At 39.3% G+C, this 26,913-nt stretch overlaps 1 protein-coding gene across 1 annotated transcript; it reads left to right on the top strand.

Annotated features, from left to right (window-relative positions):
- The first annotated feature begins 2,449 nt into the window (after positions 1-2,449).
- Positions 2,450-14,028, top strand: CSTA (cystatin A). The gene is made up of 3 exons (XM_047735316.1): positions 2,450-2,621; positions 10,153-10,254; positions 13,779-14,028. Exons 1-3 carry the CDS (start codon positions 2,556-2,558, stop codon positions 13,905-13,907), a joined length of 297 nt encoding a protein of 98 aa, XP_047591272.1. The 5' UTR covers positions 2,450-2,555; the 3' UTR covers positions 13,908-14,028.
- The last annotated feature ends 12,885 nt before the right edge of the window (positions 14,029-26,913 follow it).

Raw genomic sequence — 26,913 nt, 5'->3', positions numbered from 1 at the left:
CACCACCGCCATCCAGATATAGAACAGTACCATCTCCTGAAAATATTTCCTAAACCTTTTTGTATTAGATCCTTTCTCCCACTTCCAGCCAGAGGCAACCTCGATCTGTTTTTGTCACTTTAATTTTTATTAACAGAGATATTAATTTTTGTGCTTTTCTTTTCTGCACTTCCGTGTGTGTGACTCTTCCCTATCAGAGGCATCCATACTACCTTGAGAAGAGCTAGGACATAGTAGAAATGTAAAGACAAAAGCAATATTTACTTTGTGTCAGTTTTTGCTTCTAAAAGAAATTTTTGAGACTCAACAGGGAATACCCAAGAGTAACAGGCATAGACTCTAGAAAGAGAACAGAAGATATGCTGCTTACCCCATGCCTGACCACTGGGGAGATTAGATAAGTATCACCTGAACTAGTTGGTAAACAGAAAGGCAGAAATGGACATGGCCTTGAGAAAAAGTTGAAGGCCTAGATATGAGAGGACCTGACTTAGAAAGGTCACAGGAAGACATGAAGGATTATCTATGGCCAGAACTAAGTCTTCAGATGACCCGTGGCCTCTTGAGTGAGCACCATGTCATTCACATTCGCTCTTTCTCTCAGTACATGGATGAGGGCATTCCATGGACATCCATATGCATAGCAAGCCTTAGATTATCCTGTAAGACACCCACCTTCCTCCAAAAATTTGTCAAGCACCTGCCAAACTTTATAAAGAATGAAGCACCTTTCTAATATATAATTTATATAATATATTACACATCAATTATAATATGAAAGTATTAATGTATAATATAATCATATAATATAACCTCCAAAATATATTGTTAGGGATAAAGCAAAGCATATAATAGATTATGCAGTAGGGTACCATTTGTACCATTTATAGAAGAAAAGCATATACACACATATATGTATGTGTGTAGTTAATTATTTACATATTCGTACATATAAAGAATATCTCTGAAGGATACAGAAGCTGATGACAGAAAATAGAAGGGTGGCTGAGGAATAGAATGGGTGAAGAATTCCTTATACTGGAAACTCTTGTGTTCCTTTTGAACATTTTTATCATGTGTGTGTGTTATATACTCTAAAAACTGAATAAAATAATGCAGATAAATATTCACCCAAAACAGCAATTTTGCTTCAAGATAATTTCCCTCCAGAAGCTGTCACATATGTACAAAAGGGAAAGATGCAATATTGGGTTTTTTTTAAAAGATTTTATTTATTTATTTGACAGACAGAGATCACAAGTAGGCAGAGAGGCAGGCAGAGAGAGGAAGGGAAGCAGGCTCGACGCTGAGCAGAGAGCTCGACGAGGGGCTCGATCCCAGGACCCTGAGATCATGACCTGAGCCAAAGGCAGAGGCTTTAACCCACTGAGCCACCCAGGCACCCCGCAATATTGTTTATAAGGGTAAAAAACTAGAAACAACCCAAGTCTTCATCAGTAGGGGAATAAGTATGTAAAATGTGGAATAGCATATAGCAGTTAGATAGGATAAATGATGGTAGGTAGGTAGGTAGATAGATAGAGATCGATCAATCATCAAGTAACAATTAAAGGAAATAAGCCAGATTGATCTATCTGTGTGTCAACACGGAACATCTCAAAAACATGCTGGACAGAAAAAAGTATATATAGAGTACATGTTTATCATATAACATAAGTAAACTTTTTAAAAAACACAGTAAGTAAATGTATGAAATGGTCTAGAAGGATACCAAACTCACAGTGTAGTTTATCTCTGCAGAGGGCAAAGTTGGGGGGTCGGGGGTGGGAGTGGGAGACTGGTAATACTGTATTTCTTAACAACAACTACGAAAGAAGAAGGAAGGAAGAAAGGAAGGAAGGAAGGAAGGAAGAAAGAGAAAGAGAAGAAGGAAGAGAAGGAAGGAAAGAAAAGGAAAGAAAACAGGGAAAGTAGGTAAGATAAATGTTAAAAGTTTTAAATCTGGGTGATAGGAATACAGGTGATTGTTGTTTTACTCTTTGTGTTTTTCTATAGTTCTAGAAGTATAAAACAAACACACAAACAAACAGTAAAATTCAAGTATCCAGCCAAGGTTCTCCACACAGACCCTTTTACTTTCTTTATAAAGTCAAGTAAATTCTAAACAATCAACCTTGACATTATTAATACATATACCTTTAAAGTATAAAACTTTGTATTAGAGGTTTTACACATTGGGAAACTCTGGTCGTGGCTCCAGATTTCATTCTTCAGATGCAATAGGATGGAACCAACATCAAAGAGAATGCGGGGAAGTCTGACTCCCTGTGAGGACGTGACTCACTGGGCACACCCATTTGTTCATCCTCAGCCCTCAATCTCCCCAATTCCTACTGGCATATTCTGTTGAGGAAGCAGCATGGCTTGCTTTGAGAAATATTCATTTTCCCTGTGCCTTTTTGCTCTTTGTGAAAAAGAGAACCTCCTGGAGGCGGAGCTTGTTGAGCAACACCCTCTTTAAAAACCAGAGTCTCCACACTTCCTTGATCACTTCAGTTCCAGCATCCTGCCTAGCAAAGAAGCAATTAGCCAAAATGATACCTGGAGGCTTAACTGAAGCCAAACCGGCCACTCCAGAAATCCAGGAGATTGCTAATGAGGTGAGTTGGTATATCTCATGAAGAGGATTGATCCAAAATCTTGGTTCCTAGGGGGGCCGTGTTAAACGTGTGGGTGAACATGAAAATCAGCAGAACACTGGGAAATGTGCGGTTTTGTTCAGGCTTCCTTACAACTAAAAACCTTTTCAGCTGAAACCTCTAATAATTCCAACCATGAGAGTGATCTTGAACATGCAACATCCCTTCTCAGAGCCTCAGTTTCCCCATTTATAAAAGAATTTATATTGGGTCATCTTTATAGGCTTACAATGTATGATTCTAGGATTACTAATTCAGTTTCTGATGAAGCTTCTAATCTTACCAAATGGAGCCAACGTGTAATTAAATCAGCTTTTTAACAATTTGACAAACTAGACTTCACACGCTCTGCAGGGAAATTTTTTTAAATGGGTTAAATGAAGAACAACATTGCAAAGACAATCCACTTACACACTTCCTGCCAATTTGACTATATAGAAAAAATTATAGTCTCGTCATATTTAGAATATGACTTAAACTAGATTAAACTAGAAGGGAGGAGAAGTGGCATAGTCTATGCTGATTCTGAAACTGATGATGGTGAAAACAGAACTCAATGTTTTTAGCAAGTTGATACCTTTTTTAAGTGTTTGATTAGCTATCATCTATATGATAAAATTTTATTATACTGCTTATTTTATGAAAAGAAAATACATATAAATTACCATTTTAGGTTTGTAAATTGTTTCCCTTTTTTCTTGTATCATTCCTTGTTTTTTTCTCTCTGAAACTTCTTTCTATGACCCTGGCAAATAAGATTGGCTTCTTGTGTAAGTGAAAGAGATAGGATTTCTATGTAAGGGCTCTGGAATGCTCTCTAGAGATGCGATGCCTGGATTTCTGTCAACTCATTCTTTGGGGATAAATATTTCCCTTTCAAGAGTTCTTTTTGAAAATAGATACTTTTGTAGCTTTTCTTCTTCCAAAAGGTAATGTTAAGTCATTAGTACCTTTATTTGAGATCAGAATTCTCAATCTTCAATGTATAGGTCAGTATTCACAAACTTCAATGTATATATATATTACCTGGGGGTCTTGTTAAAATGGAGATTCTGACTCAGAATCTGGGGTAGGGTGGGTCTGAGAGCCTGAATTTCTAGCCTGCTCCCTGGTGATACCCAGGCTGTTGTCCATGACCTCACTGGCTACAGATCTGGAGATACATAAATCCAAGAGGCCTATGGGAGATGGGTTTTCTAAAAGCAGAACACTGGGGGCACCTGGGTGGTGCAGTCTGTAGAGCCTCTGAATCTTGGTTTCAGCTCAGGTCATGATCGCAGGGTCTGAGATTGAGCCCTGCGTCAGGCTCTGTGCTCAGCACATAGTCTGCTTAAGACTCTCTCCCTCTCCCTCTGCCCCACTCCCTGCTCTCTTTCTCTTAAATAAATAGATAAATCTTTTTAAAAAATAAATAAAAAAACAAAAGCAGAGCACTGCAAAAAAAAAATTCTTAATTCTATTTGTGAGATGAAGATCACACCTCTTGCTCTGCTGATCTCAGAGCTGTAAGGACTGCATAAGGTGATGTGCATAAAATGACCTGAAAACAAGAAAAAAATATGCATAGGTGAGGCTTCACAGTTATTTGCTTCAAATCTTTGCCCAAAGTTACCCGTGACCTTGGAAAATCCCCCTGAGACTTTCCAGGAAACAGAGCTATAAGGGAAATGGGGGAATAACAGAGATTCCATATAGAGAGAGTGTGCAGAAAATTTCAATGATTTTTAAAAAGCCTATCTTGGTTAGTAAGAATAATTTTTTTAGTAAGAAGCTATAAGAAGGCCTTGCATTAAAAAAAACCCATCTGTGAGCCACATCTTAAATTATGAAATTAATTTGAAAGTGTGTTTCTTGCTGCCTACCTCAGGCTCCAGCCCTGTCAAGGAAGCAGAATGAGAGATAGGTATGAACAATAGTTATATCACTCTAGAAAGGTGCACTGTGGTTTTAAAAGCCTTGTCCTCCATTTGACCTCTCATTTGGTCTTTATAACCCCTGGCACAGGGAAGGAAATCATCATGTCCATATCTCAGATGAGATTCCAAACTGAGATTCAAAGAGGTTAATATCTGCCTAGTTAAGAAGCTAGCCTATCTTCAGATTTTTGACCACTTGCCTTTTCCACTATACAGTGGCAGGAGCATGGAGAAGCATGGGGGTTGAGGGAAATATGTGGTATGGCAAATTGCCTTATCTGTGTGAGCAGCCAGCCTCAGATTTCAATCAATTTGAGAAATGAATATCAATGAATCATTTCTTGACAATCTCTTAGGTGTCCAGCATTGTGTTAAATGTTACAGAAGATACATAAGGACTTTAAGACATGGCCTCTGTCCTCAAGGGGTTTAGAGTCCATTTAGAGAAGCCAAGATAACTGGAACATAATAAAACAATCTCCAATTAGGAACATTGTTTAAATCATAGGTTTGGGACCAGGAAGGACATTAGAGTTTGCTCATCAAAGCTCCTAACTTTCAAGTGAATAATTACTGTGTAGTAGTTCAGCTTCTCAGGTATTAAGCTCCAGTTATCATTTGGCTTCCCTCTCCCAGGAGAACCTTAGGGGGCAATTCCCAAATAACTATTAGAAGGCAGAAGAATGGGCAGTTTAGGAAGCACTTTCCCATGAAGGATAAAATTAATCTCCCCACACACAACCCCAAGAGGCAGGTGTTACCAAAACCACCTGTAGGTGAAGAAATATAATCAAATACCTTCTCCAAGATTGCAGTTAGCTAGGTGCCCATTCAGAGTCAGGCAAATGAGCAAGTGTTGGGAGTCATATGCTTAGTATGATCTGAGGTGGTCCTAAGGAAGACCACCACTACCTGTCGTTTCCCTTGTAATTTTATCCCTTTGTTTTTTAATGTATTCTAATTTTTTTAAAGATCATTTTTTAAAATGCAGGTATTCTTAGAGGAGCTTAAGTTTATCAGCTCTCGCTCTCCTGAACAGAGAGTTTTCTTAGTGGAATGCCAGCTGAAGGAAGAACTCCATTTGGGAGAGAAGGGAAGGAGGGGGAGGCCATCTCACAGAGAGGAGAAAGCATCAAAGGAAAAATGAGAACTGCAGGTTTAAGGAATTGACGTCAAAATGAAAAAGGGAGGGATGCCTGCATGGCTCAGTCAGTTAAGTGTCTGCCTTCAGCTCGGGTAATGGGATCGAATCCCACATCAGGCTCCCTGCTCAGTGGGAAGCCTGTTTCTCCTCTGCCTGCCATTTCAATTCCCCTGCTTGTGCTCCCACTTTCTCTCTCTCTCTCTCTCTCTGATAAATAAATAATTAATTAATTAAATAGCTTACTTTAAAAAAAATTGAAAGAGGGATGTTGGGTGAGGTCAGAAAGAGAAGAAAATCAAACAAAGAGTTCCAGGTTGAGGAGACTTGAACATTTCTGAAGGCAGGAGAAAAGAGTCCCCATTCTGAAGATGAAGGAGACTGAATGGTAGTTATGTATCACGTATCTCTACAGGATGCAAATAGAGCTTGGGTCCCAAGTACACATGGAAGAAATCCCCTTTCCCAGGATTCTCTGTATTAGTTGAGCATCTCTGCTATCCCCTTCTATCCTCTTATCCTTTCTAGGACAACAAGGTGCCATGAAGAAAAACAGCTCTGGTTTCTTCATTCAGAAAACATTATGTCCACAGTACTGTGTAAATTGCTATAGGGACAAAAGGGACACAAAGATGGTTCTTGCCTTCAGAGAAATTTAGAAAGGGGATACACTCAAGGCAATAAGGGCTATATTTGACCTAAGAATTGGGATGGGAATTCTGAGTATGTTTATTGCAGGAAAGAACTGTTATTCCAATAATTACTCTTGGAAATGAAGGCTATTGTTACTCACTGACAGGTAGATACAGACACACACACGCACACACACACATACACACATCCCTACGTCAAACCTAATTGCTGAATGCCATTCCTGGCATCCACACAGACCATAATACCATACAAACACCCCCTCTGCATACCATCATGGATACCACACCCCGGAGCTTAGCATGTCACCGCTGTCACTCACCCACACATTTGTGTTCTCCTCTCTGACCGCAGCATCCCCATCAATCACCTCTTCCACTGCCCCACACCCAGAGAACCTGCCATTCACCCACACCACAATCTTTCAGGTCCTCACCCTCCCATCTTCATCATCAGAACATGCTCAGGCCCACTTGAGTGCTCATCCAGCCTGGACCGTGATTGGCTTCAGGCCTTCTTCCACCCTTGATTTCTGTTGACCCTGTGAAATTCTGGCATTCCAGTCCTCAATTAGAGATCACTCCCATTGCCACCACTTCCTCTTCAGCTTCTGCTCCAGGTTCAGAGAACTTTGCTCAAGGAAGTTGCAGAACCACAGAAACTTGCTCAGTACAAATTTATGAATGTATGCCAGCAAACAACTGCAACAGGAAACTAGGGCTGCTGGCACATTCTTTCAGTCACATCCTGTTGGCCCTTTTCTAGAGCCCCAGAGAGGCTTGGCTTCTCTTCTTTCTCTTCTTGGCTTCTCAATCTCTCCCATCCCCATGGCCCCTCCAGCCTGTGTCTCAGTTCCGTCTCCTAAAGATTGCAGTCAAGTGGTACAAGAACACTCCCAATTTCCATATCCCTTGTTGGATCTCATTCCTCCCTCTAGTCAAAGACTGCCCTTCCTCTCTTATGTGGGGTACCATCATTTCTTGCATACTAGGTGCCTTGCCCCATGCTTGCCCTTCCCTCAAAAACAGTCAGATGACAAATGTTTGTAGGTCATTTCTCATCAGCCCTACTATACTTTCATGCTATACCCAAACTCTCCTTCCTTCTCTGTAAAACATGCCAAAATATGGCCTACCCATGTTGCCACTATTAACTTTCTATCCATTCTTCCCTATTTTATGCATAGTCCAAAGTTTCTGCAGAATGATTATAGATAGGGAAAATGCCTAGGTGTGTTGGGTGCAACATGGCTCAAATCCTCAGATCCCAGAGGACTAACAACTCACCAAGATTCATTCTCTACAACAATAAAAATATATGAACAACCCTAAGGTAATTGTATTTTACCAGCCGCTCCTCCCTGAGAGCATCCTTCTCCGGGCTGGGGCCTGAGTGACAGTGGCTGGGCCCATACTATTTCTTCCATCATCTCAGCCACAATTGTGTATGGCAGGCTGGGGAAGGGGAACACCTACTGTGTTCAGCTCAAGGTCTGTCTGTGTTCCAGCAGGTCCCAGACCACCACTCCCAGCTGACATCCACCCTCCCAGCACCCATCCCTGGGGGGTCTTTCAGTACCAAGCTTGCCTTCTGAAAATTAAGGTTTCACTGACCAGTTCCTTCTTATTCTGCCCCTTTCCTGCTCCTCACCTTAGACCTCAACCTCCACCCCTCCCACCCCTGGTTCATAGCATCCGACATTAGAAGAATACCAGCCTGTTCTACTGGGAAGAGAGAGCAAGGCTACAGGCTCTAAGTACCGTAAAGCTGAAATCATGGCACACAGTCTGACAGGTGCCCGTGCACTTACCAAAACAAACCAGGACACTGGAAATCAGCTCTCTTATGGAAAACTCTGGACTTGTAAACTGCACAGATGTAGTGAAAATGTTATAGATTTTGTATGTTTTTTAAGACAAGGACAAATAGAAATAAAATTTTCTGATATGTGGTTAAAAAAAACAATGACCAAAAGACTGGAAACCAGAAGGAATATAGATCATTACAACAGGCAAATCAGATACTTAAGCTATCAGGCAAGGGATTGAAAACCTTAAGTAACTGTAATTAATAATTTTTCAGCCTTAAGCGGTCATGGTCTCCTCATAGCCTCGGGTCCCTCATTTGTAAAATGAGATTTAACTTGATAGTTTTGGGTTTGGAGATTAACCCTTTCCAACTCAGCTTCTAACTTGACCAGTACGCAGCATTGACTCAGAAGTATTAGATAGGAAAAGCAAGAAAACAGTAACTCTTCTCCTTACATGACTTCTCTCTGCACTTCTGTCTACCTTTTTCCCCCTCTCTCTTGCACCCTACCTCTTCCCATTTCTGATTTTTTTCCCCCTCACAATTTGTCTTCTTCCTTTCTCCACTCTGAAGCTTAATTCTCCATCTAAAGAAAGCAATAACACATTCTTCTCATCTATTCTGAAGGTCACAGAAGAAATGGGTGGTGGTCCATGAAGTGTTTTACCCTCAAAAGTGGTCTAAGAACTCAAAAAGTTGGGAAACATTTACATCTTTGAAAACCAATTCTGGCACCCAAACCAAGAGGCTGATAGAAAAGGAATTCAATATGTCCGCGCACTGATGGGAAGGCCTGAATGGCCTTGGGAGAACCTAGATGCATGGGAGACCTGCCTGAAACATGTAAAATGCTTTAGTGAAGAGCAGGGAGGCAACTTTCCAATAAACAAGGTATATTGAACATACACATCTATTTTCTTTTCCCTCTAGATGACAGGAAAAAATAAGGGGGAAAAGAGCACAAACCCACACATAGACAATGGAGATAGGCAAACACCACCTCAAAGATACTGACCAAACCTTGGAAGATGGGAAACAGATGAACAATGGAAAATGACTGGCCACCTAGATGGAGCCCAACCCCAGATGGGAGTGATGAGCCAGCAGCAAGCGGATTCGTGGTGCAGAATTCCAAAATGGCTCAAACACGAGCAATGCCAGAAATGTACGACAATGAGAGTGAGGCATGGGGCTAAAGCCAGGAAAACTGAGAGCAGATCTGTATGAAGAGCAGTTAGGCCACCCCCAGATCTTTCCCTTTCATTTCTCTCAAGCTCTGGCAGAATTCTGGAGCCCTACTCTTCACAGAAAGTGAGTCAGAGAGAACACAGTGGAAACTAGCGTATCAGGCTCAGCTGAGAGAAGGAATGAAGGACCAATACTGAAAACTGGTAAATCCAGTAAAAGTTCACATATTGAATTTGAGACACACCATTCCCTTGTCATGTCAGGTTTAGGCATGCTGCCACCAAAGTTTATAATCCCTCTGTGGTAGACAGAATGGTGGCCAACATCTTAATCCCTGAGTCTTGTAAATGTGCTATCTTACATGGCAAAGAAAATTACAGATATGATTAGATCAAGGATCTTGAGGAATACTATACTATTTTTGTAACTTTAGAGTCTGAAATTACTTCAAAATAAAAAAAATTCAGGTGAAATAGTAATTATTGCTCTCATTTTTATTAACCAAAGACATATATATCAGAGTTCTACTAGTGAAAATATTACCATGTTGCCATATTACCACACTGACTTGATGCAAATTCAGCCGAAAGCCACAAAATTTAACATTTTAGTTAGCTCATGTAATCTTATTAAAGGCAGATCTTTTCTTTTCCTTGAAATACTGAAAATAGCTCTTATTATGATGTTTCAGGACCTTTAGAAGCACGAGTTTCCCAGACTTGAAAATCACATAAGTGGAGTCCATTATAGCTTTGATATAATGTGTTTCCTTTTTTCTCCTCCTAAGGTTAAACCGCAGCTTGAAGAAAAAACAAATGAGACTTATGAAGAATTTGAAGCTGTAGAGTATAAAACTCAAGTAGTTGCTGGAATAAATTACTACATTAAGGTTAGAGTTCAACATCCTTACTGGGTTCACACATCAGTACTAAAAGACACTGCATATCCCACTTTGTGTGATGTTCCCTGTTACCCCGACCATATATTTTGTCCCTTCTGGTTGTCCTGAATGAAATTTCCCAAGTGTTAGACTCTCAAATTTGGCAGATGATGATATATTTCCACCATCTGTTTCCTGTTAATTCAGAAAGCTTTCCAAATTGACTCCTTCCAAATTACAACTAGAATTTACAAATTACAATTTTTGGAAATTGTATAGAAAGAAATATCATAACGTTTCCAAGGATGCTTAGTTTGTGGCCGTGGCGCTTTTTGTGTGAAATGAGAGGATATCTTGGTTGCCTGAAGGCCTGGAGCTGGACCAGATGCTATTTTGAAACTTATTCCACTCTTTATGGAATCCTTGTGAATCTATGTGTCCAAATTAAATGGATTTTAGGAATGATTTAAAGTAATTTTAGGTGGGAAAATAACTGAAGCTACTGTTGTTCTTTACACAGCATTTTGATTAATAAAATTAAAATAATTTGGCAATTCAAGTAAGTGGATTCAATTTGTGACCTGTAGGTATAGTTTAAAACAGTGGAGCATTTAAAATAATTTTAAGATTAATTTTATAACTATATCATCAAACTAAATGATGCACTATCCAGTTCTATTTGAAGAAAATGGTTGTGAAGCTGAGAGGGAAACAATTCAACTAGTCAACCATCGATATTTTAGACCCATCTTCATTCTTTCGCACTGAGATGATAATTCTCATTTAATAAATCAGATAAATAAATAATAACAACGGACATTCAAACACATGTACTTGAGATTTACAAAACCATTTGACCAAGGTACAGTCTGGCTTATTCCTCTTTAACAATTAGCTACTTAAGAAATAAAATGTTAAAAAAATGTTTTCAGGGACGCCTGGGTGGCTCACGTCTGCTGTTGGCGTCTGCCATGGTCTCCGGTCATGATCTCAGTGTCCTAAGATCAAGTCCTGCATCAGGCTCCTTGCTCAGTGGGGAGCCTGCTTCTCCCTCTGCCTGTTGCTCCCCCTGCTTGTGCTCTCTCTTTCCCTCTCTCTCTCAGACAAATAAATAAATAAATAAAATCTTTTTTTTTTAATGTTTTCTGCAAAAAATAAAGTACAATACAATAAAGTAAGAGGTCCTAACCACCTCAGCATAGGAAAATTACAACACTGGGTCATGTAAATGTATCAGCCCAGTCCTACCAAATTTGAGCTCCTAGTATATGCCAGGTCCTGGGGTGGCTCACATGAATGAGATCCTGCCTGATACTCAGAAAGCAACAACATTGTTTCCCCCTTTCTCAGTCTGCTTTCTTCACAGCTGAAAAACATTTTTCCAGTTAAAAATGATTTTGTTCAAAGACAAGAAACATTCCATCAAAATTGGGATCATTATTTTAATAATTTACAATTAGTCCAAGTTCATAAATTTCATATAGTAACCAGCTGATGCATTTCTTAAAAAACTCATCAGAAAACTTAAAAATTTCATCCCTTAAGACCACCTGCCTGAAAGGATTAAAAAAAGAGAGAGAGCGAGAGAGACCACCTGCCTCGTCAAATTTCTCCTACTGGATTACAACTCCTAATTCCTCCAGTTCCCTCATTATTTCCTAGCTGTCTAGTTGATCTCTGCTCTGAACTGCTCTCTACATTTAAGGTCTTTCTGGTGAAGTGACCTTCTGTGTTCTTTCCCAAGTATCTATCTATCAAGAGGCAGGTGGAGGAATGGAAGGGCTGCAGGCTTTCTGGTGTCAGACAGTTCCGGGTTGGAACACTTATTCAACTTGTTCCACTAGGCAGTGCCTGTGTGATCACAGTCCCTCATCTTCCCTGAGCCCCGTGCCCTTATCTGCACGATGCAGGTAAAAACCTACTTTGTGGGGTGCCTGGGTGGTTCAGTGGGTTAAAGCCTCTGCCTTCAGCTCAGGTCCTGATCCCAGAGTTCTGGGATCAAGCACCGCTTCGGGCTCTCTGCTCAGCAGGGAACCTGCTTCCTCCCTCTCTCTCTCTCTCTCTCTGCCTGCCTCTCGGCCTACTTTGTGATCTCTGTCTGTCAAATAAATACATAAAATCTCTTTAAAAAATAAAAATTAAAAATTAAAAAAACCCTACTTTGCCAGGTGTTGTGTGAAACAAAAGAGCTAGAAATTTACTGAGCACTTAACAATGTGCCAGGCTCTAAGAGCTGAGCATGTATTATCTCTTTTAATCCTCTCAACAAATCTATGAGATAAGTATGATCATTTCCCTTGTGTTACTGATGAGAAAATGTAGCCTCAGGGAGATGAAGTAACTAACAAAGGTCATACAATTATAAGAGCGGAGCCAGGATTTGAACCCAGGTGGTCTGATTCTTATCTACTGGCTGTGCTGCTTCTAATAATGTCTGCAAAGACTGATGTCCTGTCCAAACGCAAAATACTTTTAAAACATTAAACTGTAGGGGAATGTGGGTGGCTCAGTTCGTTGAGCATCCAACTCTTGCTCTCAGCTCGGGTCTTGATCTCAGGGTTGTGAGTTCAGGCCCCGCACTGGGTTCCATGCTGGGTGTGGAACCTACATGAAAAAAAAGTGGTTATACTATAGAGTGAAAAGAACATCGATGTTGGACTCTAGATTTAGGTTTTGACTCTGTTGCTTACTAGCTGAGAGATTTATGGAAAATTATTTAATCTCTCCTAATCTGCTTCTCCATCTGTAAAACTGTTATTTTTCTACCTTTGTTCAGGCCTATAGTAAGAAGTATATACAATGTTCATCATAGCCTTTGAATCATAGTAAACATTTGCTGAATGGCAATTGGTAATTAGGAAGGGACATCAGAACATAAAAAATATTATTCTAAGACAAAATTTTTATTGTCCCAACCAAAAACAAAAGTAGAACTTCTCACCATGATTTTCTAGGTTTCAGATTCATGCCCTTACTACCATTTTAATTTTCACACCAATGACTAGCCAGCAAGATCTCTTTACTTTAAAGGGACACTATAGACTGTCCATCCCCTGCTGTCCGCTCAGTCCTATCAGTGGGCTTTTATAATGTAGGTGCTAATATAGATATGGGAATCACACCTCCCAAATTTTCTAGGACAATTCTGATTTTCTCCTCCCTTTTCAAATCATGTGGCTAATAAAGTACCCCAGTTTGGAAGTCAGAAAACAGAATCAATAAGGAGACTGTCACTTGTTTTCTTGCTTTGTGCATCTTTGAAAATGAAATGCACTTTCATTGTGCCCAAGCAGTAGGAAATTATAAAATAAAATAAAACAAAATAAAATAAAATAATGAAATAAAATAAAGGCTTATGCCTCTTGCCATGCCTTTAGCCTGTCCTTTCTCATAAAATAAGGTGGTAGGTTTATGAAAATCAAGGTCTAAGAATTCTGATCTAAAAACACTGTTCCTGAAAAGCTTATTTCACTTGGCATAGATCCATCTGAATGAATCTCCCTTTCATTTTTTTTTCTTTTTTTATCTTTTAGGTGCGAGTAGGTGGTAATAGTTATATTCACATGAAAGTATTCAAAGGCCTTCCTCAACAAAATTCAACTTTGACACTTACTGCTTACCAGACTGACAAAAGCAAAGACGATGAGATCACAGGCTTTTAGCAGCATGTTCCTGAAGTGGTCTCATATTTCCCACTGGCTACTGATTAATGTTCCTTGCTAATAAATGTAACTATCAATAAAGAAGCATTCCTTTTCAAATAAATTGATTTCTTCAACCATATCTCTTTTATTGTACTAAATAGTATTTACCTTTTCTTTCTCAAAGTCAATGTTATTGTTTTAGAGAAGAAATTCCATACAACTTAATGTCAATTGGAAATCTTATAGAAATTGGTCAGGCCCAATGCAACCTGCTAAAGGATAAGACCACCACCATGACCATTCCCACACACCATAGGCAGGCTAGATCATGCGCTAGCAGTGCCCCGCGGTTGAGGAGAATCCAATATTCCATTCCCTAGCCTCACATTTTAACCAACTGAGCCACCCAGGCGTCCCAAGCCTCACATTTTAAAATTAAATCAGGAATTTTACAAAATATATTTATATTTTGTTTTTTTTTAAAGATTTTATTTATTTTATTTGACAGACAGAGATCACAAGTAGGCAGAGAGGCAGGCAGAGAGAGAGAGGAAGGGAAGCAGGCTCCCCGATGAGCAGAGAGCCCGATGCGGGGCTCGATCCCAGGACCCTGGGATCATGACCTGAGCCGAAGGCAGTGGCTTAACCCACTGAGCCACCCAGGCGCCCCATATATTTATATTTTGAAATGCCTTCAAACTTACAGATAAGTCGCAAAAGTCTTTTTTCCCAGATATTGAGAATAAGTTACTTACAGTGATGACCCATCACTAACAAATACTTCAGAGTGCATTTCCTACAAACCAACCTTTTCTCCTGAGTAGCTGAAATACAACAGTCAAAATCAGGAAATTAACACTGATACATTTACTAACATTTAGTCCCCAGACACCATTCAGTTTCCCAGTCATCCCCAAAATGTCTTTAATTGCTAAGAGCTCCAGTCCAAAACCACATGTTTCATTTTTCTTTTTTCTAACACTCCATTGAGAAATAATTTATATACCATATAATTCACCCAATTAAACTATACCATTCAAAATTTTTATATTTAAAAATGTGTGCGACTGTGGCTTAGCTAATTTGAGAACATTTCCATCACCTCGAAAAGAAACCTCATACTTTATAGCTATCATCCCCATCCTCCTCCATATCTTCACCCCTAAGCAACCACTAATTTACTTGCTTTCTATGTGTCTCTGTAAATTTGCCTATTCTAGGCATTCCATATGTATGAAATCACATATGGGTTTTTGCAACTGGCTTCTTCCACTTGGCACGTTTTGGAGATTCATGTATGTTGAAGCATGTGCCGATATTGTATTCCATTTTATGGTCAAATAATATTCAGTTTTATGGATATTTTGCTCATCCACTTATCAGTTGGTGGCTATTTGGGTTGCTTTCACCTTTTGACTATTATGGACAATGTTTAAACATTTGCATACTTTTCTTTTTTGCCCGTACATGTTTTCATTTCTCTTGGGCTGATACCTAAGAGTGAAATTGCTGTTTCATATGGCAACTCTGTATGTTTAATTGTTCAAGGAACTTACAGACTGTTTTCCAAGGTAGCTGCACCATTTTACATTCCCACCAGCAGTGTAGGAGGGTTTGGATTTCTCCCCATCCTGAACACTTGTTATTATCTGCCTTTCTGAGTCTAGCCATCAAAGTGGGCATGAAGTGGTATCATATTATGGTTTTGATTAGTATTTTCCTGATGACAAATGATGTCAAGTACCCTTCATGATCTTAATATCCATTTGCATATCTTCTTAGTTGGAGAAATGTCTATTCAGATCCTTTGCCCATTTTTAAATCATTTTGTCTTTATTATCGAGTTATAAGATTTCTTTGCATATTTGGGATACAAGTCCCTCATCAGATATATGATTTGTAATTATTTTCTCCTCTTCTGTGGTTCTTTTTACTTTTTGATGCTGTCCTTTGAAGTGTAAAAGTTTTTTATTTTAATGAAATCCAAATTATGTTTTTTTCTCTTAAGTTGTGCTTTTGGTGTCAGATCTAAGGATCCTTTACCAAATCCAAGCACATAATGATTTACTCCTATGTTTTCTTAAGAGTTGTATAGTTTTATTTTTTTAAGAAAACTTAGAGAGTTGTTTATCTATTTCACTTTTAAAAACATTTTAGGGACGCCTGGGTGGCTCAGTTGGTTAAGGAGCTGCCTTTGGCTCAGGTCATGATCCCAGCGTCCTGGGATCGAGTCCCACATCGGGCTCCTTGCTCATCAGGGAGCCTGCTTCTCCCTCTGCCTCTGCCTGCCATTCTGTCTGCCTGTGCTTGCTCTCTCCCTCTCTCTCTCTGACAAATAAATAAATAAAATCTTAAAAAAAAACATTTTAATGTTTTTTTTTTTAAATTAACATATAATGTACTATTTGCCCCAGGGGCACAGATCTGTGAATCATCAGGAGTTGTGTAGTTTTAATATTTACCTTTAGGCGCTTGATCCCTTTTGAGTTAATTTTTTATCATTGAGTTAATTTTTTTTTAGTTACTTTTTATAAATAGTATGAGGTAAGGATCCAACCTGATCATTTTGTAAGTGGCTAACTACTTGTTTGTGTGGCTATCCATTTGTTGAAAAGTCTATTCATTTCCACATTGAATGGTCTTGGCACCCTTGTCAAAACATCACAGTCACATAAATTCATTTCTGGACCCTCATTTCTATTCCATTAATCTACATGTCTTTCTTTAGCCTGTACCACGCTTTTTAAAAAATTTTATTTATTTGAGAGAGAGCACGAGCATGAGCGGGGCGGAGGGGCAGAGGAAGAGGGAGAAGGGAGAAGCAGACTCCCCATTGAGCAGGGAACCCAATTTTGGACTCGATCCCAGGACCCTGGGAACATGACCTGAACATGACCTAGGCAGATGTTTAATTGAGTGAGCCATCCAGGTGCCCAGTACCACACTTTTCTTGATTACTGTTGCTTCTTAGTAAATTTTGAAATCAACAAGTTGGAATCCTCCAACTTTGTTCTTCTTTTTCAAGAATGTTTTGATTCTTCTGGCCCTTTGAAATTCTGTATGAATTTTAGAATCAGCTTCTAAGTTTCTGCAAAGAAGTCAACTAGGATTCTGATAGGGATTATGTTGAATCTGTAGATTTGAGGAGTAATGCCATTTTAACACCATTAAACCTTCCAATCCATGAACATGGGATATTTCCTCAAATATTTACATTTTCTGTAATTTCTTTCGACAGTGTTCTATACTTTTCAGAGTAGGTTTTGCACATATTTGTTAAACTTATTTCTAATGATTTTGTTCTTATGGATGCTATTGTAAATGAAATCATTTTCTTAATTTCATTTGGCTTGTTAATTGCATATGTATAGAAAGGCAATCAATTTTTGTATATTGGTCTTGTATTCTTCAATCTTGCTGAACTTGCTTATTGGTAGATTTCTCAGGATTTTCGTATACAACAAGGTCATGCCATCTACAAAGAGAGATAGTTTTGCTTCTTCCTTTCCAATCTGAATATCTTTTATTTCGTCTTTACTGTCTAGAACCTCTGGTATAAAGTTAAATAGAAGTGGTGAGAGTGTGCATTGTTGTCTTGTTCCTGATCTTAGGGATCAGGATCCCTAAGGGATTTTTAGAGAACAGGATCTTAGCATCCAGTCATTCACTATTTAGTATGCATTTAGCTGTGGGGTTTTGTAGATGCCCTTTATCAAGTTGATGACATTTTCTTTTAAGTTTTTTTTTTAATCATTATTACGAAAGGCTATTGGATTTTTTAAAATATATTTTTTAAAGATTTTATTTATTTATTGGACAGAGAGAGAGAGATCACAAGTAGGCAGAGCAGCAGGCAGAGAGAGAGGGGGAAGCAGGCTCCCCGCTGAGCAGAGAGCCTGACTCGGGACTCCATCCCAGGACCCTGAGATCATGACCTGAGCTGAAGGCAGAGGCCCAACCCACTGAGCCACCCAGGTACCCAAGGCTATTGGATTTTGTCAAATGCCCTTTTTTTTTTCTGTGTCTTTTAAGATGTTCATATGGTTTTGTTTTTATTCTTTCATTATAGTGCTTTACATTAATTGGTTTTTGAATGTTAAACCAACTTCACATTCCTAGAATGAATCCCATGTGGTCATGGTGTATAATTATTTTTTATGTGCTAGATTTGGTTTGCTAGCATTTTGTTGAGGATTTTACATCCATATTCATGAGAGATATTGATCTGTAGTTCCCTTATGATGTCTTTGGCTTTGGTATCTGTGTAATACTGGTCTCATTGAATGAGTAGGAAAGTCTTCCTCTTCTACTTTTTGGAAGAGTTTGTGTAGAATTGGTATTTATTCTTCTTTAAATGTTTGGTAGAATTCAGCAGTGGAGCTATCTGCCTGGGCTTTTCTTTATGGGAAGTTTTTGATTACTAATTTAATCTCTTCACTTGTTGTAGGTCTATTTAGATTCTTCTTAAGATGGTTTTGGTATTGTCTTTCTAAAAATTTATCCATTTCATCTGTAATATCTAATTTATTGGCATATAATTGTTCATTGTATTCCTTCCTTGGGCCTACCTAATGGATTTTGGACTGAATTGTTAGGAAGGAGTATAAGGAAGAAGTAGAAGGAATGGGACAGAGAAATGAGAGGAGGGAAAAGAAATTCGTTTTAAAGATGCCCTAAATAATGTCTCCCTCTGTGTTCTGCACTATGTTGTCACCCTATTAGTGCCACTTGTTAATTCCCATCCCCAAATAATAATAGTATATATTAAGTGCTTATTATAAACGAGGTAGTATTCTAAAGACTTTACACCTACAACTCATTTAATTCCCATAACAACCTCATGAGTAAATATTGTTATTATCCCCTCTTTACAGAAGACTGAGTGTAGAGAGGTTAAGTTACTGCCCAGGACCTCATGGCTAGTTAATAAAGTGAAGATATAATCCCAAGCTATTTGCCTCCAGGACCAATGTTCTTCACTCCTACACTCTACTAACACAAGCTCAGAATTCATTTGCTATTTGCTATTCTGACCCCTGGAGGAGGCAAAGGAGAGCTTGAAATAGTGTAGTGATATATATGTATGTAATGACCCCTGCTAGATGCTTCATAATAAAGAAACTGTCCTATTCATCTGCCTTCAGCTCCTAGCGCATAGATATTAAGTTCCATCAATGAACTAAAAGATCTCCACTGGCTGGCTAATATTAATGCCATAGGGCTCTTAGGTAACAGAGACTACCAGAAATTCTCTCACCGCCTAATAATAAGAATCCTTTTCTGAGCAATGCAAACATGGACACAAACATCTGTAGTTATAAACTCAGAGCAGGATACACAAAACTCTATAATCAGATTGATTAGATTTATTTGTACTTTATCCTGATTTTGGTATAGAAGACTGAATATAACACATGTTTGGGGCACCTGGGTGGCTCAGTGGGTTAAGCCTCTGCCTTCGGCTCAGGTCATGATCTCAGGGTCCTGGGATCGAGCCCCGCATCAGGCTCTCTGCTCAGCAGGGACGCTGTCTCCCCCTCTCTCTCTCTGCCTGCCTTTCTGCCTATTTGTAATCTCTCTCTCTGTCAAATAAATAAAATAAAATCTTAAAAAAATATATAACACATGTTTAAGAATTAATCTAATAAGGGACATACAGAACATATGCAAAGACAATTACAGCACTTCACTGTCAGAAATAAAAGACTTGAATAAATGGATAAACATATCCCATCACTGGTTAAGTAGACTTCCTGTTAGCGAGAACATAGTAGCAAATAGGAATAAGTAGGTAAGAAGATTAAGTAATGTGTGCAGTGATTCTCAATCATCCCTGCATATTAGGGTCACTTAATTTATAAATTTTTTAGAGGTCCCAAGTCAGGGGGCGTCTGGGTGATCCAGGAGTCCCAGAATGGAGCCCAGAGTTGGGCTCCCTGCTCAGTGGGGAGTCTGCTTCTCCCTCTCTCTGCACCCCCCCAACCCCTGCTTATGCTCTCTCCCAAAGAAATAAATAAAATCTTTAAAATAAAATAAAAGTCCCAAGTCAGGCCCCTCGCAGATTTTTTTTTTTTATTTTATTTGTTTGTCAGAGGGAGAGAGAACACAAGTAGAGGGATCAGCAGGCAGAGGGAGAAGCAGACGCCCCACTGAGCAAGGAGACTAATGTGGGACTCGATCCCAGAACCCTGGGATCATGACCCGAGCCAAAAGTAGACGCGCAACCGACTGAGCCACCCAGGTGTCCGAGGCCTCACGCAGATTAATTGAATAAGAATCTGAAATAGATTCCAGATGATTCTAATGTCACCCAGGGTTGAGTACTAGAGTGATATAAAGGAAAGTGGAAAAGGTTTAATGGAAATACTTCCCCTAATAGAATTGAAAATATATTTCAAAGCTTAAAATATACAAAAAATTTCTGATAGTAGGTTAAAAACAGAATAGGTGTGTAGGGTAAACCCCATCAGTTGTTTATTTGTTTTGCTTTTGTAATACAAGTGCTTCATTTAAGCTTTGGTGAGGCATCCATTTCAAAGACCTATCCTCTTTGCAGGTAACTATCTCAAATAAACACAGCGCCACCCACAGACCAAGTGAAGAACCAAGCCACCTCCCCCAAATGTGGGCTCCCTTGTTTTAGAGATCTTGGTTAATTTAGGTAACTAACCATCTGGGCCACTTCCTTTCTTTCTCTCTTCCCATGCTTTAAATTTCCACTCTTACATTTTAAATTCACTAATAAAGAGTGAGCCTGCAAAACCCTAGGTTCCCCCACGCTCTACCCAATAAAAGCAGAACTCCTGGCCAGTACAATCTCTTTCTCTCTCCTTGTGACTTCACTTTGTGGCCTCAGGTGTGCTTTGTAATGTCCAGGTCTTGTAAGTAATAATGCTTCCCTTCCAACATTTCTTGATAGTTATTGCTGAAGGGCTGAAGGGTGTCTTGCATTCATAATAAGAACCTCATGTGCTGATCCAGCCACATTGGTTATTTATAGGCTGAACCAGCCTAAAACAAGATGATGAAAACAAAACAAAAAATGCATGTCAGAAAATGTAACCCAAATCTGTTTAGTCCTGGTAAAATATAAAGCATGAAAATAATTTTTCATTTACTAAATGTTATTGAAAAATTACATTATTGTTGAAGATTTACACTATGTTGAAAAATTAAATTATTCCTTTTAAAAACAATTTTAACATGGAAGACAACTTTTTAAAGGGAGTGACTTATTTTAAAAAATAAGGAAGTGGTATTTGAACAATTAGACTTGTTTTCCAAGAACTGTTGGGATTCCAAGAAAAACAGAAAATAGAAAATTGTAGGCCATCCTGTTGATGGAAAGGGTGTTTAAAAGTTCGTTGGTCATTGAGGGCTTATCTAGATAAAGGAGCAATTTCTCCAAACAAAACAAAACAAACAAAAAATCCTTGCCTTCCTTTACAGTACCACTGCAACCAAAGGCAAAATTGCATTTCTGAAGCACTTCCCTCCATCCAATTTGAAATGGAATCTGGGGGCAAGAATTGTACTCTACTGCAAAAATTCTTGTTTAACCCAAGAGAAAAACTGGGAGAATGTACTCTTGCCTTGCAAGGGTGAAGGACTCAACCCCAGCGTCTGTCAAGCCCTCCCAAATTCTCTGCCACAGACTGTTTCTAAATGAGCAGTATTGGGCCAAGTGACAACTCAGAGGGTGTGATTCTGCTCAGCGTTGCAGGCAAGGCCTTTTCTGTTCTGTCTGGGAAACAGGTTTCTTCACTTGCCTGAGGGAGTGAATCTATGATTTTCTGCCTGGTTTCTTATTTTAGGAGAGAGCCAAAGACTCATCCTGGACCGTGGAGGCTTCTGAGGCTTCCTGCTGGAACTTGGTTCAGACACAGTGGGGAGTTTTTCCCAAGGAACTATCCAAGCACATACCTGGTGCTTTAAATGACATGAGGAGGTATTGGGTGAGGAAAAATGTCCTAATGTCAATGGATAGTTTAAATAGGGAGATATTGCTTGGTCACCTGACTTATTGGGAATGTTCTTGATAGACTCCTCTGGTTGAGGAGAACTTATTTTATGTACTGCACAGATTTATCATAAAGACACATCTACTTAGGACTCTAGGAAATGTCCAACAACCAGGCCTTGCCAAGGCCATACAGACCTGGGTCTCACAGCTGGCGACCCAAGTACCAGAATGCCAGGCAGCTCTAAGAACCTGAGGAATTGTGGATGTGGGTTTTTACTCTAGAGCCCTATTATTAATGGGCTCAGCTATTCCCCCAAGCAGCTGTCTGCATCTCTATTTCTGTCCATTTTTGTGCCAGCTCCAACTGGCATTCTTTCTTCTATATAATTTTCACTGCTTCATGGTGTGTGTCCTTGTGGGTCCTGCTTTCTCAGAACATTGGACTGTCATGATCCCTTATTGCATCTCATTGGCACTTTCCTTCAAGCTTCACTTTCCACTGCTAATTATGTCATTTCCTCAGTATTTCTCGGTTCAAAGCCTTGAAGAATTTGATTGTCCAGATCATCTTCTTGCCACAGGACACGTCCTAAGACACTGGCCAACTTAAGGCTAGCAGTTCTCGGGCAGTTGCCCAGGCTGGTTGAATGAGCATAGTGCAAATGGGCTACCAAGGGGTGTTCTTTCAGTAGGAGCTGTGGGCCAAAGAATCTTTCCTAGAAAGAGCTGTGGTATGGCCGGTATCTGAAACACATGACAAACATATGGATGGAGGAATGGGTAGATGGATGGACAGATAGGAATATTGTGCCCTTAGAGAAGTAGGGCATGATTGATTAGGAGGCAAAGAGATTTAATGTAGGTTTCACAACTGAGCAAAACAAAACAAAACAAAACAAAAACCCTCCACATTTTTCATTGCAATATTTGAATGAGATATGATCCACATTCTTAGGAGCCAAGAAATGAAAAGATCCTAGCTGACTAGCTCTTAAAGCTAAGTCATTCTTGGAGAAAGATGAATCTCCCCCAAATTCCTTCATACCCTTCTGGCCTGGTCTTCTCTAGCCTTTGCCTATTAGACTTTCCCAAATTTCAACTCCCAAAAATGGCAATCACGCAAATACTTAGAATGTTACCTAATTTGTAGTAAGCCCTGAAAAAATGAGCTACTAGTAGTATACTGTTCATTGAACACATCATTTGGCTCCATGTAACAGAATCCTAAACATATAGGCTTAACCAAACGAGTTAAACAGTCCTACTATATTCCTGAATGAATAAATTAAAAATCCCTGCCCTCACTTAATAACAAGTTTGGAGACAGATAGCCCAGGGCTGGGATGGCAAACCTCAATGCCATCAAGGGTCCAGTCTCCTTCTGTCTTTCTGTTCAGTCATCCTCAACATGTGGTTTTTGTCTCTGTGTTCACCACCACAGTGAGCAAACAGTCCGCATCCTTCTTGTTCCTAGCAACCCTAATCACTCCAGGGAGAAAGGAGGAAAGGACAATGCCTGTACCAGGAAAGTTTCCCCAAAATGCCCCAACAGTCTCCTGCTTATATCTCATTATCAAAAACTACCTCACTGCTAATCTGGGGCTGCAAGGGAAGCTGGGCACACTGCTATTATAGACAAAATCAGGGATTCTATTGACCAGAAAGAGGAAAATGGATATAGGGTAGAAAATCAGCAGTGTCTCAGGCTTAACTATCCCAAGCACTGAGTACCCCATAGTGCCAGCCCTCAAAACCTGGTGGGGTAAAGGGAAACCAACAATTGAACAGCATGATAAAGAACATGAAAGAGGTGTTTATCATGTGGGCACATAAGGACATCTGATTTGTATTTGAAAAGTCAGGAAAGGCTTGCTGAAGGAAGTAATAGCGGAGATGTGAAGGATGGGTAGGAGTTGGCCAGGGAAGAGACTGCATGTGCTGAAGTTCTGAGGTAATGCTGGGTCTTTTAGGAAACAGACATAGTTTCCTACTAGTAGGGAGCAGAGTACTTTGTAGAGAGTGATGAGGTTGGAGGTAAGGAGGAGCCAGAGCACAAAGGACTTCAAACATCATTTTAAGAACTCGGTACTTATCCTTGGGGAGAAGCCAGCAGGAGTCAAATTTTGCCTGCTAGTTTTTACAATTAGAGCGGAAAAGCCACTCCATCTGCAGCAACTAAGTGTCAGTGGATTTGCTATCCTTTCTTAATGCATCAGATCCACAAACTCACTTCAGCTAAGTCCTCTTCCCTCTTATAGGGATTACCCTCAGCAGGCCACTGCATTCAGAACCTGGGAGCTATCTTTGCTTAAACCTCACTAACATTGCATTTCTTCCCCCCAAAATAATTCCGTGGGGGTAAATTAGGCTTCTCCTAGTAATGCTGCCCCCATCAGAAGAATCACTTTTTGACTACTTTCTTTATTCTTCAACATCGATGCTCAACTATGTAAGAAGTAGTTTTTTGGGGTTTTTTTGTTTTTGTTCTTAAAGGAACAATCGAGGCTTAACTTTTAGGCTAAGTATACAGAGATATCATGAGTAACCTAAGTAATCTCTAACATTTGATTAGTTCACATAACTCCAGGCAGAATATTCATTTTTCTTGATTTGCAGTGAGACCACATGTTGGACTAATCTTCCAGTTTACAAGTTATCCCTGGATGATCTTAAATAGGTAGCATGGCACAGCAGAGACTACCGTATGGCACTGGGTACAATATTGCACCATTTCCTAAACTGGTATCTTTGAAGCATGACTTAGAAAAACAGAATGACCAGAGTGCCTCGCTGACTCAGTTGGTAGACCATGTGGCTCTTGATCTTGGGGTTTTGAGCCCCACACTGGGTATACCGACTACTTTAAAAAAAAGAGAGAGAGAATGACTTACTAGGATACTTCCTTTTTATTACTGCATTTATTTTGTATATTTGTCTCTATTTAGGGTTTTTCAAAGGCGAGGGCATTATAATATTCTCTAATCAGCTGAAATTAGTCATTTGCCACCCACTCTCCAGTCCCCATTCCAGATTCTCTTTTTGGCGTGTAGCTTTATTACCTTTTAGCATACTATATGCTTTACTTCTTTACTACTGTCTCTCTTCACCACATATAAGTTCTTCAAGAGTAGATTTTTTTTTTTTAATGTTTTGTTCAGTGATGTATTAGTAATGGTAACAGTGCCTAGAATATGGGAGACACTCAAACGCTTGTTTAAAATCAGTGTTTCTTCTATGGCTATCTTCTGTCTTGCCAAGGAAGAGCCAAACTCACCTCTGAACTTTTGTATTCTGCTTCTTCTCCCTCTCTCCCTGACTGTCCTTCAAGCCAACAAAATCAACACTTATTGTTAAGGCAGCAAGTATATGCAAGACACTTTCCAGAATCAACTTTCAATAGTATGCTCTCCCTTTCTCTTCATATGTGAGGATTTAAATGCTATTGATCACAAACTAAATATACTAATATTCATTATACTAAAAGTCACTGATTGCCGCAATTGCACCTTTTTCATGTTACATTGGGATGATTCAGGCGTCCTACAGCCATAATTGGATTAGCTAGATAGTATTTTAGCAGACCTGAAATTGTGGAAAAGCTGTTACAAATCCTTTCCAAGGACTGTTTCTCAATTTCCTCTTGATCATCAGGAAGATTTTTATTTATTGAGTCTTTTTATTGAGTCCTTTCAACTGAAAGGATACATGCAAGAAAAAAAATATCAACTTTCTGTCAGGCACCATTCACTTTAAGTCCTATAGAAAATCTTTTTTACTGCTTGCCCTAAGAGATTTTTCCTCTTTTAAGAAGACTAAATTATAATCTCCACAGCAGTAGGTTTTATGTACCAATATCCCCAACAACTAAGACAGTATTTGACCACAGTAAGTGCTCAGAAGATCTGTTGAAAGAACGGTGTACATTTTATACTTTTATTGCTCACTTCTAAATGCATAATCTGGTGAGGGTTCACATACTGAAACATAGGCCAACCTATGACCCAGTTGGTCAATCTAACTGTGCCAGAGCCAGGTGGCTTGTTTAAATCATCATGGTAGGCAGAATCCTAAAATGTCCCACTGTAATCCCTTAGACTGTGACTAGGAGACATTTTATCTCTGATGCTACCTTACCTGGCAAAAGGGATTTGCAGATGTAATTAAGGCTATCATCATTTGACTTTGAGTTCATCAAAAGGAAGACTGTCATGGTAGGCCTAATCTAATCACACAGATTGTTTGAAAGCAGAATTTGTCTGGTTTATATCAGAAAAGGAAGTCAGATACCAAGCATGAGAAGAATTCAATACACTGTTGCTAGCTAGAAGGAGGGGGCCATGCGCCAAGAAATGTGGGTAGCTTCTAATTTAGAGTGGCCTCTGATTAACAGCAAGGGGATGGGCATATTAGTCCTACAACCACAAGGATCTGAATTCTGCCAACAAACTGAATAAGCCAAGAAGCACATTCTTTCTATTGAGGCGCCAGACAAGAGCCCAGCCTCACTGACCTGATTTCAGCTTATGAGATCCCAAACAGAGAACCCAGTCTTGGACTTCTGACCTACAGAACTGTAAAACAATAAATGTGTGATTTTAAGCTGCTCAACTGTGGTAATTTGTTAAGAAGCAATAGAAAACTAATATGATCATCCTGTACTAGAAAGTACTTTCTTTGCAATGACAGAATTCTGCAATGATGTTTTTCACGGACTCATTTGAATACTATCATCAAGCCCTCCTCTGCCTTTCCCAAATTTATTTTACTGTTTTCTTTTTCACTGTCCATGGAAATATTGTCCAGGAAAATTCCACCCAAAATTAGTTTTTGCATATGAAAATAAGATAAATTAAGGTACTAAGAGAAAGATTCTTTGGACAGTATCCAGCTTATATTATTACCCTCCTACTTATTAGGATCAATAAACCCCACAAAGATAAATAAAAGGATAAAATCATCAGTGACCCAAAAAGGTCCACATTCCTACCAATAAATCTGTAAAAATCAGTAAGATGTAATACAAATCAAATCAGATACTGAAACTATATTCAAATTCTGTTA

Source organism: Lutra lutra, chromosome 1, assembly GCF_902655055.1.
Source record: "Lutra lutra chromosome 1, mLutLut1.2, whole genome shotgun sequence".
NCBI lineage: Eukaryota > Metazoa > Chordata > Mammalia > Carnivora > Mustelidae > Lutra > Lutra lutra.
Note: the sequence above shows the minus strand (reverse complement) of the source record. Positions and strands in the feature narration are given on the sequence as shown.

Bases quoted from the DNA above. Each gene is read 5' to 3' on its own strand.
- CSTA (XM_047735316.1), top strand. From the start codon at position 2,556: ATGATACCTGGAGGCTTAACTGAAGCCAAACCGGCCACTCCAGAAATC. The intron at 2,622-10,152 runs GTGAGTTGGTAT...TCTCCTCCTAAG, and splicing joins TCCAGGAGATTGCTAATGAG to GTTAAACCGCAGCTTGAAGA. The intron at 10,255-13,778 runs GTTAGAGTTCAA...TTTATCTTTTAG, and splicing joins GAATAAATTACTACATTAAG to GTGCGAGTAGGTGGTAATAG.